The sequence below is a fragment of the Brachycentrus maculatus genome, unplaced genomic scaffold (genome assembly GCF_059751285.1).
Source record: "Brachycentrus maculatus isolate JH-2025_06_01 unplaced genomic scaffold, ASM5975128v1 h1tg000323l, whole genome shotgun sequence".
Lineage (NCBI taxonomy): Eukaryota > Metazoa > Arthropoda > Insecta > Trichoptera > Brachycentridae > Brachycentrus > Brachycentrus maculatus.
In genome coordinates, this window is record NW_028281072.1 from 540,039 (window position 1) to 553,353 (window position 13,315).

General features: G+C 32.5%; 1 protein-coding gene across 5 annotated transcripts in view; it reads right to left on the reverse strand.

The window, feature by feature from the left end:
• The window catches only part of Actn (alpha actinin), a 91,485-nt gene extending 79,724 nt beyond the window's left edge, over window positions 1–11,761 (reverse strand). For 4 of the 5 annotated variants that reach the window (XM_088268425.1, XM_088268423.1, XM_088268426.1 and 1 more), the window contains exon 1: window positions 11,485–11,761. In XM_088268425.1, the coding sequence (XP_088124551.1) occupies window positions 11,485–11,607 (123 nt within the window). In that variant the 5' untranslated portion in view covers window positions 11,608–11,761. The remainder of the gene's footprint in view (window positions 1–11,484) is intronic. The other variant, XM_088268427.1, reaches the window with a different exon arrangement.
• Between the last annotated feature and the right edge of the window lie 1,554 nt (window positions 11,762–13,315).

Genomic DNA, 13,315 nt, shown 5'->3' on the forward strand with positions numbered 1-13,315 from the left:
GTTTCGTGTTGGAATGTTTGAAAATGTCTCGATAAGACGAAACGCGTCACGTATTAACATATACATAAATAAATGTAGAATTCAATTAAATAAACCTAGTTTTGGATCGGATGAATACCAATAAGGAACTACCAACCATCAAGCAGAGTGCGCTGATGTACTTCGGACACGTCATGAGAAATGAAAAATATCCTCTTCTCCACCTAATCATACAAGGAAAGATTGAGGGGCGAAGAACTCAAGGACGCCGAAGGACATCATGGCTGGAAAACCTACGACAATGGTTTGGCAGAAGCACCAAATATCTGTTCCGAGCTGCAGCATCAAAATTGAAGATAGCCATGATGTCCGCCGATCTTCGTTAGAAGTGGCACAGAAAGAAGAAGAAGAAGAAACCTAGTTTAATTTTGGATATATTACCCAACAATTGTTATCATCAAATGGCGTTGTACGTCAATCATTAAAAAAAATCTGCCGATATTTCGAAAGCAGCATTCGTGTAATCCAACACTCTAGCGTGGGCGGCGGGCTAAATGCATCGGACACGAGACGACAGTGTATCGGACACTTTCACCGAGCGTTCAACCTGTACGAGATAAATCACGATATGTGTGTCGCGGGGTGAGCGGTGTGGCCGGCGGCCAGAACGGTTGCCGTAACCCCCAGCCGGGGGAGAAACTTGGCCGTGATAGAACTAGGATGATAGAGACGGCCATGCCTCATGCCAACTAGAATGGGGTTGCCATCTCGACGTCCCCTACGTAAAGTGCTCTATCTGCAAATCTGTTACTTTACAGGAGAGAGCTTACAAGATTTTTTCAACGTATTTTTATTTATCAATTAACGGTTTTATCTGAAATTCTAAACTAGTATTACACATTCAAAAACACGATTAAATAATGTATTAAATCGTTTTAAAACTTTATTCTTTGTCAAAATGAGATAGTTAGCGTTTTAGGAATTAAGTTCATTTCGAAAATTCGATGTAGATAGCGTCTTATACGCCTGAAAACTAGGCGTAATTTATTTTATATATTTTTGTTTGTTTATACTTGTAGATAACAGTCAGTTAAAAACGTACACCAAATATCTCAAAATTGACAAAAATGTAGTTAGAGCACATTACGTAGGGCACGTCGATCTGTCCTGTTTCGCTGCAAGCGCCGCTGTGACCTCATCATGCGTCGAAACGAGCGTCGATTCTTTCCTATGCAGAGACGTCCGAAACAACTGGACCTTTGCGATTCAACAAGTACTAACATATTATGATAACGCTTTTGCCGATAAGGTCGTTTTTAGTAAGTTAAGTTCGCTTGGTGTCCCTCCTTAAGGTTTGAGGGCGGGTATAGATCGCGGGGGTTTGGCTTGTCAGTGCAGATGGTTTTCTAGCGGGTCTGAGGTCCCTTATTTTTATTTTTATTATTTTTATACTTTTACATTTATTTGTTAACTATATATATATATATATATATATATATATATATATATATATATATATATATATATATATATATATATATATATATATATATATATATATATAAATACATATGTACATTTCATTTAAAAATTCATAAACATAATTACCATATATTTATGGCAGAGACCCACCAAGCTACCTTGTGCGTCTGATCGGTGTTGTTATTACATACGCTTTTTTATATTTTTTTAAACCTAATATACACACATGGGGGGGAGCTTTTGTAGCGCCTTTGCGGAACAATTTACCCCCGAATCTGAGATCTATCCAAAATTCTGCCGGATTTCGATCTAAACTCAAAACCCATCTCATCCGGATTCCTTATCTGCAGTTACTAGATTTAATATAAATTTTTACTTTAACTGCATTACGTAAATATCTAATTGTAAAATACTAAAATTGTAAAAACGTAAAATTCATACGTAAATTGTAAAGCGCCATTGAGTAGATTTTTAGCGTAAACGGCGCTATATAATATGGCTTAATTTATTATTATTTCTATACTCAATGATGAATTGGTCTTTAAGTGATTCAGCGTTGATAACCCGTTTTTCATCGCCGAATTGACGGTGAAGGTGATTCTTATATTGGAGGTCAAAATATCGATGAAAAGATGAATCATTAATATGAGAACATCGCCAAACGAGTTACAGTGAAATTCTACGGAAAGTAGGGTGCGTTTTTCGATTACTGTGAAAAAAGTAGACCTACACGTTTTGTTGACATTCCAGTAAGCAAACATTTCCGTTCTAATTTGTTTACCTAAGCGTCAAAATTGAGTTTAAATTATTTTGATATCATTTACAATGTTTGGTCTTCTTCATATGTTTATACAAAAATTGTACAAAAAATGATTAAAAAAAGTACATAATAAAAACGAGAAAGGGTTGAATAAAATAAAGAGAGCAAAAATAACAATGACGATATTAATTAATTTAATTCGTGATTTAATTATGTACAAAAACTACTTCGATTTCATGCTATTTCTGTGAGCCTAAGCGGTTCACTATTAAAAATAGGTATCAAATTGTGGTAGAGAAGGTTCAAACTCAGAAACTCCGACTCAAGAGTCCGCGACACTATCTACGAGACCACAATCCGACATCACATTAAACTTGCGTGTGCTAGATTCGAGTCTGGGCTCTCTGATGTCCAGTCAGGAGCTTTTGCCTCTAAACTACACTAACACTCATGCGTTCTGATGAATTAATGAATTCATATCGTCAGAGAAAAATAACTAACACTCTCAAACGTCATTATTATCTGAGGTATCTCTACATGAGAGAGTACGGGTATTATCCTTGGCTATACCCGACCGAGTTTCTCCAGGGTATGCTTGGCTACAATAGTTAAGAGACTAGAAGGAATGTATTTGATTAGGCATTTTTGTCGATTGTTGCGCGGTATGGTCGATAATCCTGAAATTATCCGGAACATTGGTCTGTATGTTCCCGATAGTTACCTAAGACAGCGTCGGCATAGATTGTTTCACATTCCTAAATACAGGACCAACCTGCCAATGATTATGCTTGTAGGCAGAGCTACCGCTATGATGAACAATATCCATGTTCCATGTGTCTGAGGGGGTATTCCAAAGCGGGATTCTTCTACATATTTAACGAGAGTGTTCTTGCTTACTTTCTTATTTATGTTTTAATGTATACGCTTAAAATTTTAGTTGTAATGTCGCTCACTTGTTTCAAGAACGTCATAAATCAAAAATCGTCAATTTTCAGTTGTGCATGTTTTCGGAATGCCCAGAAAATATACTATATCCCAGTAAAAGAGGCATATTTTAACCTTAATATTTACCCGCTACATGGCAGAAAGTTTTGATTTTGCATTTTGAAGAAAAGGTATTTTTTAATTATTTTTTTTAATATCCTAAATATTTTTCAAATGGAGAAAAAACCTTCAGGTTTTACATCAAAAGATCTGTTGCACAGTAAAAAGTTCAATAAGTGGGTTAGTATTTATTTTTAATACATTGTATTATAATTTTAAACTTTAAAAACGTTCTCCTGAAAAATCAAGTTTTTTGATTTATGACGTTCTTGAAAGGAGTGAGAAATGTACGTATACATGAATTATTATTGAATGAATTGAAATAGAAATATTCTCATACTTAATATAGTCATCGTATAACACAGGTTAGATATATTACCAATAGAACAAGGTACTTGAGTCATTCAGAAATAGTGAATGATTTACGGGACCATGTGATGAGATAAGATTGGATATTACATAGTGAGATGTAATGGTGTGACGCAAAACTGCATGCACGCGGAAGATATAAGAATAAATACTTCATTCACGAGTAACGTTCTTATACGTCAGTTTTTCGCCATACACGTCATAATAATACGGTATAACATACGTAACGTATAAAAGTTGCTTGGCCACATACGTAAATGTCTATTTTAGGATATTAATATCGCGGCCTACATAGGAAAACTGGGTGCAACAGGAGGAAATTAAAAAAGGATGTTTCAGTTGTCTTTTGTCATTTGATCAAATTCATTTTCTATACAAATGCTTTATAAATTCCAGACAATTTATTAATATGGTAACATATAGTATATAGTGTAATATTTCAAATTGTTACATATTTTAAAAATATCTTAAAATAGTTGAAGAAGAATATGGAAGTCTGGGCATTTACAGGGCAAACGACCGTCATAGGCTGGTTTAAGTGGTCACTTTACACACGTGTAACATTCACCAATTCTACCTTGCAGATAATTCAGATTTGTAAACAAGTATGTGGGCACACTCAAAACGTTGTTAAATATTTTTGCAACTCATTTCAAAAAACACATTTGTAACTCATGTCTTATTTTTGAGCCTCATCTTTTAAAAAATTAAATGTATTATTTATTAATTTGGCATCAACTTTGTGGAATGACATGTCTAGTTTTGAAAACTTCAGATGTTTTCGTAGACAGATGATTACAAAAACTAATGAAACTAGTCGTGTAAAATGAAATAAAACTCAATTAGTGATCTAATACAAGTGTTTAATTTTTTATAATCGAAATGTGCTGTACTTGTGTTACTTTCCAAGTCATGTCCAAGTCTGCATAATAATGCTAAATTTGAAGACATATATTTTTATGTTTAGCTGAGATATGCGACATTTATTGATACTATTATCATCGGTAATATATGTATACATATGACAGATATACTTCGCGAACATTCCGATGTGTCGGTTCATCATACAGAAATAAACATGCCTTCGCAATCCACCTGCAAGCCATGCACCTGTCTCATATCAGCTTTTCAAACAAACAGTCGATTGGCATCGTTCGGAAACGGCGTTTTCGCTCCGATGTATCAAGAAACAAAATAATGGCGGGTTTCGGCCGAAATGGCGGGAAAACGGGCAGTGCATTCAGATTTACTGTGGGAAGCGTCGGGCGCGGGACCCATTTTAGGGCATAGCCCAGGGAAACCCGACGCCTGCAGAGCCCATCTCGCTCGCACTCGGCCATTCCACATCGGTCCGTCCCTCTCTAGCCCGAGTCTCGGCTCCTACAGTAGGCAATCTTTTAATAGTATCTCGGCGGGACCGATTTTCCGTGGCTGGCGCTCTCTGGCGGCGGATTTTTTCACAATGTGAAATATTCTACGGTTTATTTGGAACCCGTAATCGCCCGCGTGGGCGGGAAATACTCGGGACTGTAAAAATAGACCAACGGGCGACGACCAAGCTGCAAAATCGCCGGCAGACGGGATTCAAACGGAAATGATTGACGGTGGAAATGTGGAGTTTCCAAATCAAAAGTACCCTCGAATGGGATGGATAGAAAAATCTTGACAATATGTCTCACAGCTGGAGAATGGGACCAGTCTTCAAAGTAATCATAAACGAACGTCAAATGTAAAAGCCATTATTCCGTCTAGACGAGAACTCGTTATACGTGCAATGGAATCTCGAGATAAGAACACCCTGGCTTACGAAGTCGAACGGAATGAATGTTCATAACTTGAGGTTTCATTATACATACATATTTCGTAAATATATTTATATTGTTTCTTCTCGTATTGTACGAAATTATTCAGGAACGTAGTCATATGGACGTATTGCAACATCGACGATATTTGATATATTCATACAATGACACAACAGACTAGTTTTCCCCCCATTTTTATATTAAAACTATGATCCGTCTTGAACTGCAATGCTTGATTTCAATACCTGCGACTATGCTACCACATTATCTCCAAATCATATAAAACTGTGCTGAACTATGATTTCCTTAATTTAAATGTCAATCATTGGATCTGTGTCAATAAAATGAATCGTTACCCAGCATTTAAACCCTAACAACACATTTACCCAGCATATTAAGAACCGAAAAAAATCGTCATAAAATTATAAAAGAAGAATTAACTGTAACCTAACTATGAGTAATCAACTATAACCTAACTATGAGTAATCAACTATAACCTAACTATGGGTATTTCAATGTTTTAGAATTAGTACATAAACCCTGATGATGACAAGGTTCTTATCGAAACCGATTGGAAAAAGTGTACCAATAAAAAGTGGTTAAAAACAAAGTTGTTTTATTTTATAAAGTTTATATAAAATGTGCCAAAAGTATCTGCGAAAAATATTCAATGTTTTTTTGGTGTTGCCAGTTGTGAAAAATAATATATTATTAACGTTTTTCGAACGTTGTCATTGTTTAAAATATATTTATTAACCCCACTGCTAGTAACTATCATTGTCAACACATGAAGTTTACTTTTTCAACTACTCGAAACTAAGTTTTTTGTTATTATTTAAACCGTTTTGCAGTCCCTTTCAAGTTTAAGATTAAGAACACGTGTTTATTTTATGTAAAAATGAGTTATTAGTTAATAATAACATGAATAACAGCAAACAATTTGCCTCGAACGACCAGCTATCATAAAATTACTATTATATAATATATCGTTTAACTTTTTATTACAAAATAACTTGTTTAGATTGCGACCTTGAATTTGAATTGATTAAGGAATAGGTCTAGGTTCTAGCGTCATACATTCTTATCGATTATACTATTGGAGATTATAATAATCATCCACATTTGCATGAGAATATTATGTCTATTCTTAATCATACTTGAAATCGAACATTGATCTGAACTATTAAAAAGGTTGTTTAGATATGTATCTACGAAAACTTATCTGTTATTACTTAGATCAGTGGTTCTTAAACTGTGCTCCATGGAGCATTAAAAAAATATTATTGAAACAATTTTATCAATTTAAAAATTGTCATGAACATATTACTAGAAATAAGGATAAAAAAGACTACCATTGTTGAAAAAAAAATTGTTCAATGTATAAGGGTTTGAAAATGTATGATGAGATGCCTGAATGTATGAAGAATGAAAAGAGTCTGAAAGAATTTCAAAATAAATGTTTTGTTTACTGTAAAAAGATGTAAATATATATATAGATAAATGCATTTAGTGTAAATAATAGTTTATATTAGTTGTAATATAAGCTAACTTAAGAAATTTAAAAAGAAAATTTTTAAAAAAATACGGTGAAGTCGATGCAGTGTTATTCTGTGTATTGTATTATTTTGTGTTATTTTCTATACTGTTGTAGAAGTCCGTAAAGCGTAATGTACATATTTTTGTATGATTTTTATTAAATGATTATAATACAATAATGGACATAAAACCGGGTTATATTTATTTTAAAAATAAATATAACCCGGTAAAATAGCTCCGTAAAATATATAGAGCTTCAAAAAGGTTCTGTCACCAAAAAAGTTTGAGAATCGCTAAATTAAATGAATAACAAAGATACAACATGTATTTACAAACGGAATACTCAAAAAAATAGATTGATAGTGAATTCAACGAACTAGAGCTTATGCTTCAAAAAAATGTTCAACAACCGTTGTTGAGAATTAAATTTTTAAAGTGCCGTTATTCTTTTTTCAGTTTTAAGTAGAAAATATGTGAAATATATAATGAAAATAAATTCAATCAAATTTGAGATAACGCATCAGTGTTGGGAGTGCTAAAAATCTGGATTTATACTACGAATGATTCAACCGCAATATTACAAATATAAAAATTGCAGCATTTAATTACTTATTTTTTATCGATTTTTGCAACAGGATATGTTGATGCTAAGTCATGCAGGTTAATTAACTAAAATTTCTACAACCTTGTCAATTCAAAATTTAAAAAAATGCTAGTGAAATTTTCTTTTAAAGACGAAAAATTCTGACTTTTTTGTAGGAAGAATATTGTCTGTTTGTCATTATTGTGCTGGTCAATTTTAGACATTATAAAATAATACCTGATGACTGTTATTATAATATCTGTATCTATTTAAATATAAAACTTACATGAAACATGTTTAGTTAGCTATTGAAATAGCTAATATGACACCTTATTTGTAAAAAGCCGTTGAGTAGCTATTGAGATAATCGACAAAATCACACAAAATGACAAAATCTTTGTGAGAAAATGTGGAATCGAACATGAGAGTTTAGATTCAAAGTCAGTTATGTTCTCATTACGTTAAATCGATAATTATTACAAAATAAATTAAATGAATGTAGGGTAAAAAGAGGCGTTGTTGACACACACGGTCAATGCTACTTCTGATTTCGTATGTGAATAGTGTCTGATTTCAGACACATATGTATTGATTTTTTTTATGTATTGAAAGCGATTTTTTTTCTAAACGATTCAAGGTTTCTGCTAATTGAGTTACAATACACGAACACAGTTTCGAGATAGTTTTTCTGAACAATGTTTTTCCGAAAGCCGTAATAGACAACGTTAACATTTTTTTCTTTATACTTATCAATGTTGAAAACACGTTATTTTACCATATTACGTACAGCTAAATAAAAATGTTTAAATTGTAGTACATCAATTCATATGCTTCAAAATTGTGTACAGTTTTGATGAACGATTTATTTATTTATTCGCCACTGAAAAAATTATTATTAAATAATATATTGTTTCAAAATTCTTCACCATTGCTTTCCATTTTTCCTTTGTTTTCAAACTCCGTCCCTTGACTAACCCCTTCCCCTTACTTTCCCCTCTCCTTATTTATAGAACAATTTTATATTTTATATTTTAGTTATTATACAGACCTGAATGATGGAAGTTTAACTTCTGAAACATGTAGTCTATAATAAAACTCAAGTGGTAAAAAACGAAGTGTTTTCTTTAATCATTGTAACGATTTTTTTTTATTATTATTTTAACTTAAAAAATAAAAGTGTCAATAACTAGGTTCTTCATCCTATATTGACACCTAATAATTAATGTTTTAAAGAATAAATAAAATTATAAAATAGATAAACATCAATATTCTTAAGATAATTAATTGGTTCAATACTGATAAATTTATTCATTAAATAAATATAAACAGGAATGGAAATGGAAGATGGAAGACATCAATCTCAATATGAGATGATATTTATTATTATTCGAACATATTATAATTCTGAAGAATTGTGTTAAATTTAATAATAAAGTATGTTTTAAATAATAAAACAAACACAAATAAACGTTATTTGTATCGTGATATTTTAAACAAAAAGCAATAACACGTAGTGTTGATTTTAATTTTCATATTTTCATTTTGTTTGCGCTGAAGAATGTTTTGGAAATAATGCGAAGAATGGCAGGATGTTTCGTCGTTTTTATTTATTAATTATTTTAATTAATTAACCTTTGGAATGCAGCCAATGTCAAGTAAATGTTGAAATAAAATGAAATGCATTGGAATGTTATTTGATAATAATTTTCGTAACAAATGAAATGTAATAACAAAATACGAAAAGGGGAAATTATTATCACCGTTTCTCGATGTATATACCATATGTACTATATATTATAAATACATATATATTAGAAAAATATCGTGGGTATACTGGCAAAAACGATAATTCTAAAATTCTTGTTTTAATAATCGCTGTTATTTAAAATTATTAGCATGAATAAAATACCCTCTATTAAACTCAAAGTTGAATTTACTTTTAAAACCACATAAATATGACATTTCTAACTACTTGGTGCATTTTGTTAGTTTGTAGAAAGTTGAAAACTTTAAAAAATGTATCATGAAGTCAAAATTGCATATTTTCGAGTTACCGTTTTTTGCCAGTTCACCCACGAATATTCTCAGATATAAAGTTGAAGTGCCATAAATATTTATTTTATATACAGAATATATAATTTTTTGGAGTAAAATTAAACCGACTATCAAAATGTATGTTAATAGATTTATCACTACACATATGAATGCACAACTGCTTGATAATACAAAGTTTTTTGGTAAAATTCTTTTTATGGTTTTACCTGTCTTACTGGACAGTAAATATTTTATTTTTGTGCTATTGGATGAAATTCTAAATCTGCATTTTGGAAGACGAATCTCAAATCGAAATGTATAGACTTGAATCGAAATTAGAGTTTGTTATATAGCAGGTAAAAATATTACGAATATCCTTAAAGGAGAACTTCACTAGAAATTCGTTGTGAAAATAATGTAGTCTTATGCACCACTAGGAGTGGAAATGGGAAGAAGATAATTGTCAAAATGAATGAGTAAAATAATGTAAAATGACACCGTCTCGAACATTCCATAGTTACAGAATTAACCACAAAACCCCATTCATTAGCGTGTTATAAATTACCTAAACGTAACGCGATAGGTAAAGGTTGAGAGTATAATTTTGTAAAGAAGTAGAAGATATAGCTTAGAGACAGCCGTGGCCGCCTTACATCACACGCTGTGGGAAGATATGTAGGACAGAAATAGTTCTTTACTTTTCCAACATCACAAATAATTCTAACGCAGGTTATATTACAAATTACAACTCGAGCATGTTGGAACGCTATCTATAATACGGACGCAGAGATGACCCAGAAATGTCTAAATGTCTTTACAACACCGGTAAACAGTGACATTCCGAGCAAATAAGACGATTATATGATTTTCTATGCATAAGTTTCTGGGAGAGTGAGTAATATTCGAAATTTAAAAATAATATATTCAAAACTTTTCATAGGAAGGAATTCTGTACGTATTCTAAATTTAACATATTCTTTGGGTGGATATTCTGAATTTGGGACCTACTTTATTAATTTCAAATATTAAAACGATTAAGTTAAACACCAATAATTGGAGTAAGTTCCTGTTTTATTCAAAATTTAAAACAAGCTAGTAGGTATTATTCTGATCATTATTTCTTTTCATAAATAAACACTTTTATTTAGCTACTTTTTTAAAATTCAAATATTTTAGAGATGAGATAGAAAAATCGTCATTTTTGTAAAGAGAAGTATGCAAGCGTTTCCCAGTATTCGGGTTTTTATTTTTACACTCTCGAAATTATATAACATCGCTTCTTATATTTATTTGGCAAGGTCAATTATATTTTAAGAGAAAATGAGCTAGATATTTGGATCATTTCCAAAGGTGTCAACATATGAATTTACGCTACACTTGATGTTTTTAGCGAAAATTGCGAATTGCAATTAAATATATTTTTAAATCGTTATTCCCGTGTTATAACTATGAAGAAAAGTATAACAGTAATTCATAATTAAGCCAAAGGTGAATACACAGTAGAACTTAAGGTGACTGCATGCGGATTGAATGCAGTATAATAGTCACTGCACAAATGCATCTGATATCAAATAACTATCTCTCCACATCCACACCTCAACAATGTGGGAGCGAAGCATTGTAGACATATAATTCATTCGCTGGAACTACTATTGTTAATCCCGCAAAAAATATTTGATAAAAAATAATACGAGGAATTTAAGGGCCAGGATTTAAAGGTTTCACGACGCGATATAAACTATAAACATAAACACCGGAATATGCCACTAAAACAAACAGGCCATCTGTCATTCGGGTCCCCAGAGCGCGGATGCATTTCTGAATGCATCTGTCAGATGTAGGAATTCTCAGGTATGCGCCAGGATGCGTTGCACCGAAGTGTCCGTGTAACTGACCTTTTTCTGCTGCTTTTCCCACGCCGGGTCGAGCAGTCCTTCGCGCTCCCATTCCTCCTCGGGCTCCATGTAGCCGTCTCCGTAAACCCCCTGCTCCATCCCCATAATCCCGTTATCCATCATGGTCACAAACTGGCACTGACCGTCGGCAAGTCGCTTTCGTTATAGGTTATGAAATCGAAAATAAACGAATGTTAAGACAACCGTGCACGCACGGACCGACACGGCACACGGCGGCAAGCGCGCGCAAGCTGTTCGGCGCTGCTCGGCTGAGGACAAAACGAAACGCTCCCCCCTCTCTAAATCAGGCACACCAACACTTCAACACTAAAAAATACATATGGCCCATCGTTTGAATTCATCATGGCGCTGAACTTGATATGTTTTGCTTATATATTCCAAAGGAATTTCTAAAGTTATTTACAATACACGTTTTGACTTTGTTATTTTACAATATGGTGTCACGTTAATAATTTCCAAATGATTATTTTCTTCCGTTGACGTTATTCACAATTTCCATTATTTCATTCAAAGGATTTGTAATGTTATTAGTATTGTTGGTATCTCTGTAAGGCGCCATGTTCAAAACAAAATAAAAACGTACGTGAACGAAACAAAATATATTGTTAACAGAAATATAGCGATAATAATAAAACAAATATTAATTAACATATATGTAACATAAATTTTATGTGTATGATGATAGTACTGATTCAGAGGTTTGTCAAAATTTTCTTTTTGAACAAAACATTAATGGGGTAAATCTAATCTGTTCGTGAGGATGAAGTTTTTTGATCCTGACCCCTATCGGCACCCAATAGTACAAAGGGCACCGTACCATATCGATGCAGTGTAAGCTTAATCGTTAATTTATGAAGGCTAGATGACCAGTCCTGAGCTTCTTCTTCCTGTCCGTGGAGATATAAACTTAAATAAACATGAGAGTGAAAAACAGCCGTTTTCATTTTCATTTCCTGGGATTCGAACCCGAGACCTCCAGCACGGTATCTAAACGCCGTTACCACACTATAGTAAGTAGGCAGACATTGAATATTTATCATCGAAAAATTATTAGGGATTTTTCGCAGTTAATTAATTTAGATATAATATTTTGAAAAATTCTTCCTAAATAAATCATTGGCAAATACATTGGTAAATTAAAATAATTTTAATTTTATTATTGGCCCACAATTTTCAAACATGTTTGAAAATGATGCGGAATGCATCGAAATACGTGTCACAATAAATTTTAAGAGAGAGTGATATTTACTAAGTAAAACTTAAATTAAAAATAGAAAGATGTCACCACAAAGTGACTGCCGAATCAATCAATGAAATGATATATTTTAAAGCACACTTATTTCAATAATGTTTTGTTTTTTGAAAACAAAACAAAATGAATGTTTTTCGATCCAAAACATTAACCTTTTAAATATTTGTTATTAATTCATTTGCAAACGTAAATATTTTTATTGCACTCATTTGAATTATGTTTTGTAATATGAGAACCAAATAAAATAAACATTTTTCGATACATGATGTTATTACAACAAATAACATGACTGTCATTGTTTAAATTATGAAACGTCATAAAATATTTGACTTGGCGCTATAAAAATATCGTAAAGACAACTTGTTGAAAGGGAATTCATATTAAATATTGTTTTTGCGACATTTCAGTTCACTTGATGTTCCTTTATTATATTTCGGACGCATTCTAGCTGTGAAATGAGGACTGTCATTTTTGCCAAGGTAATAAACTCCCCCGCGATTTCGGGCAGAGATTTTTTCTGACTTCTCACATATCGCTCACTCCTTTCAAGAACGTCAT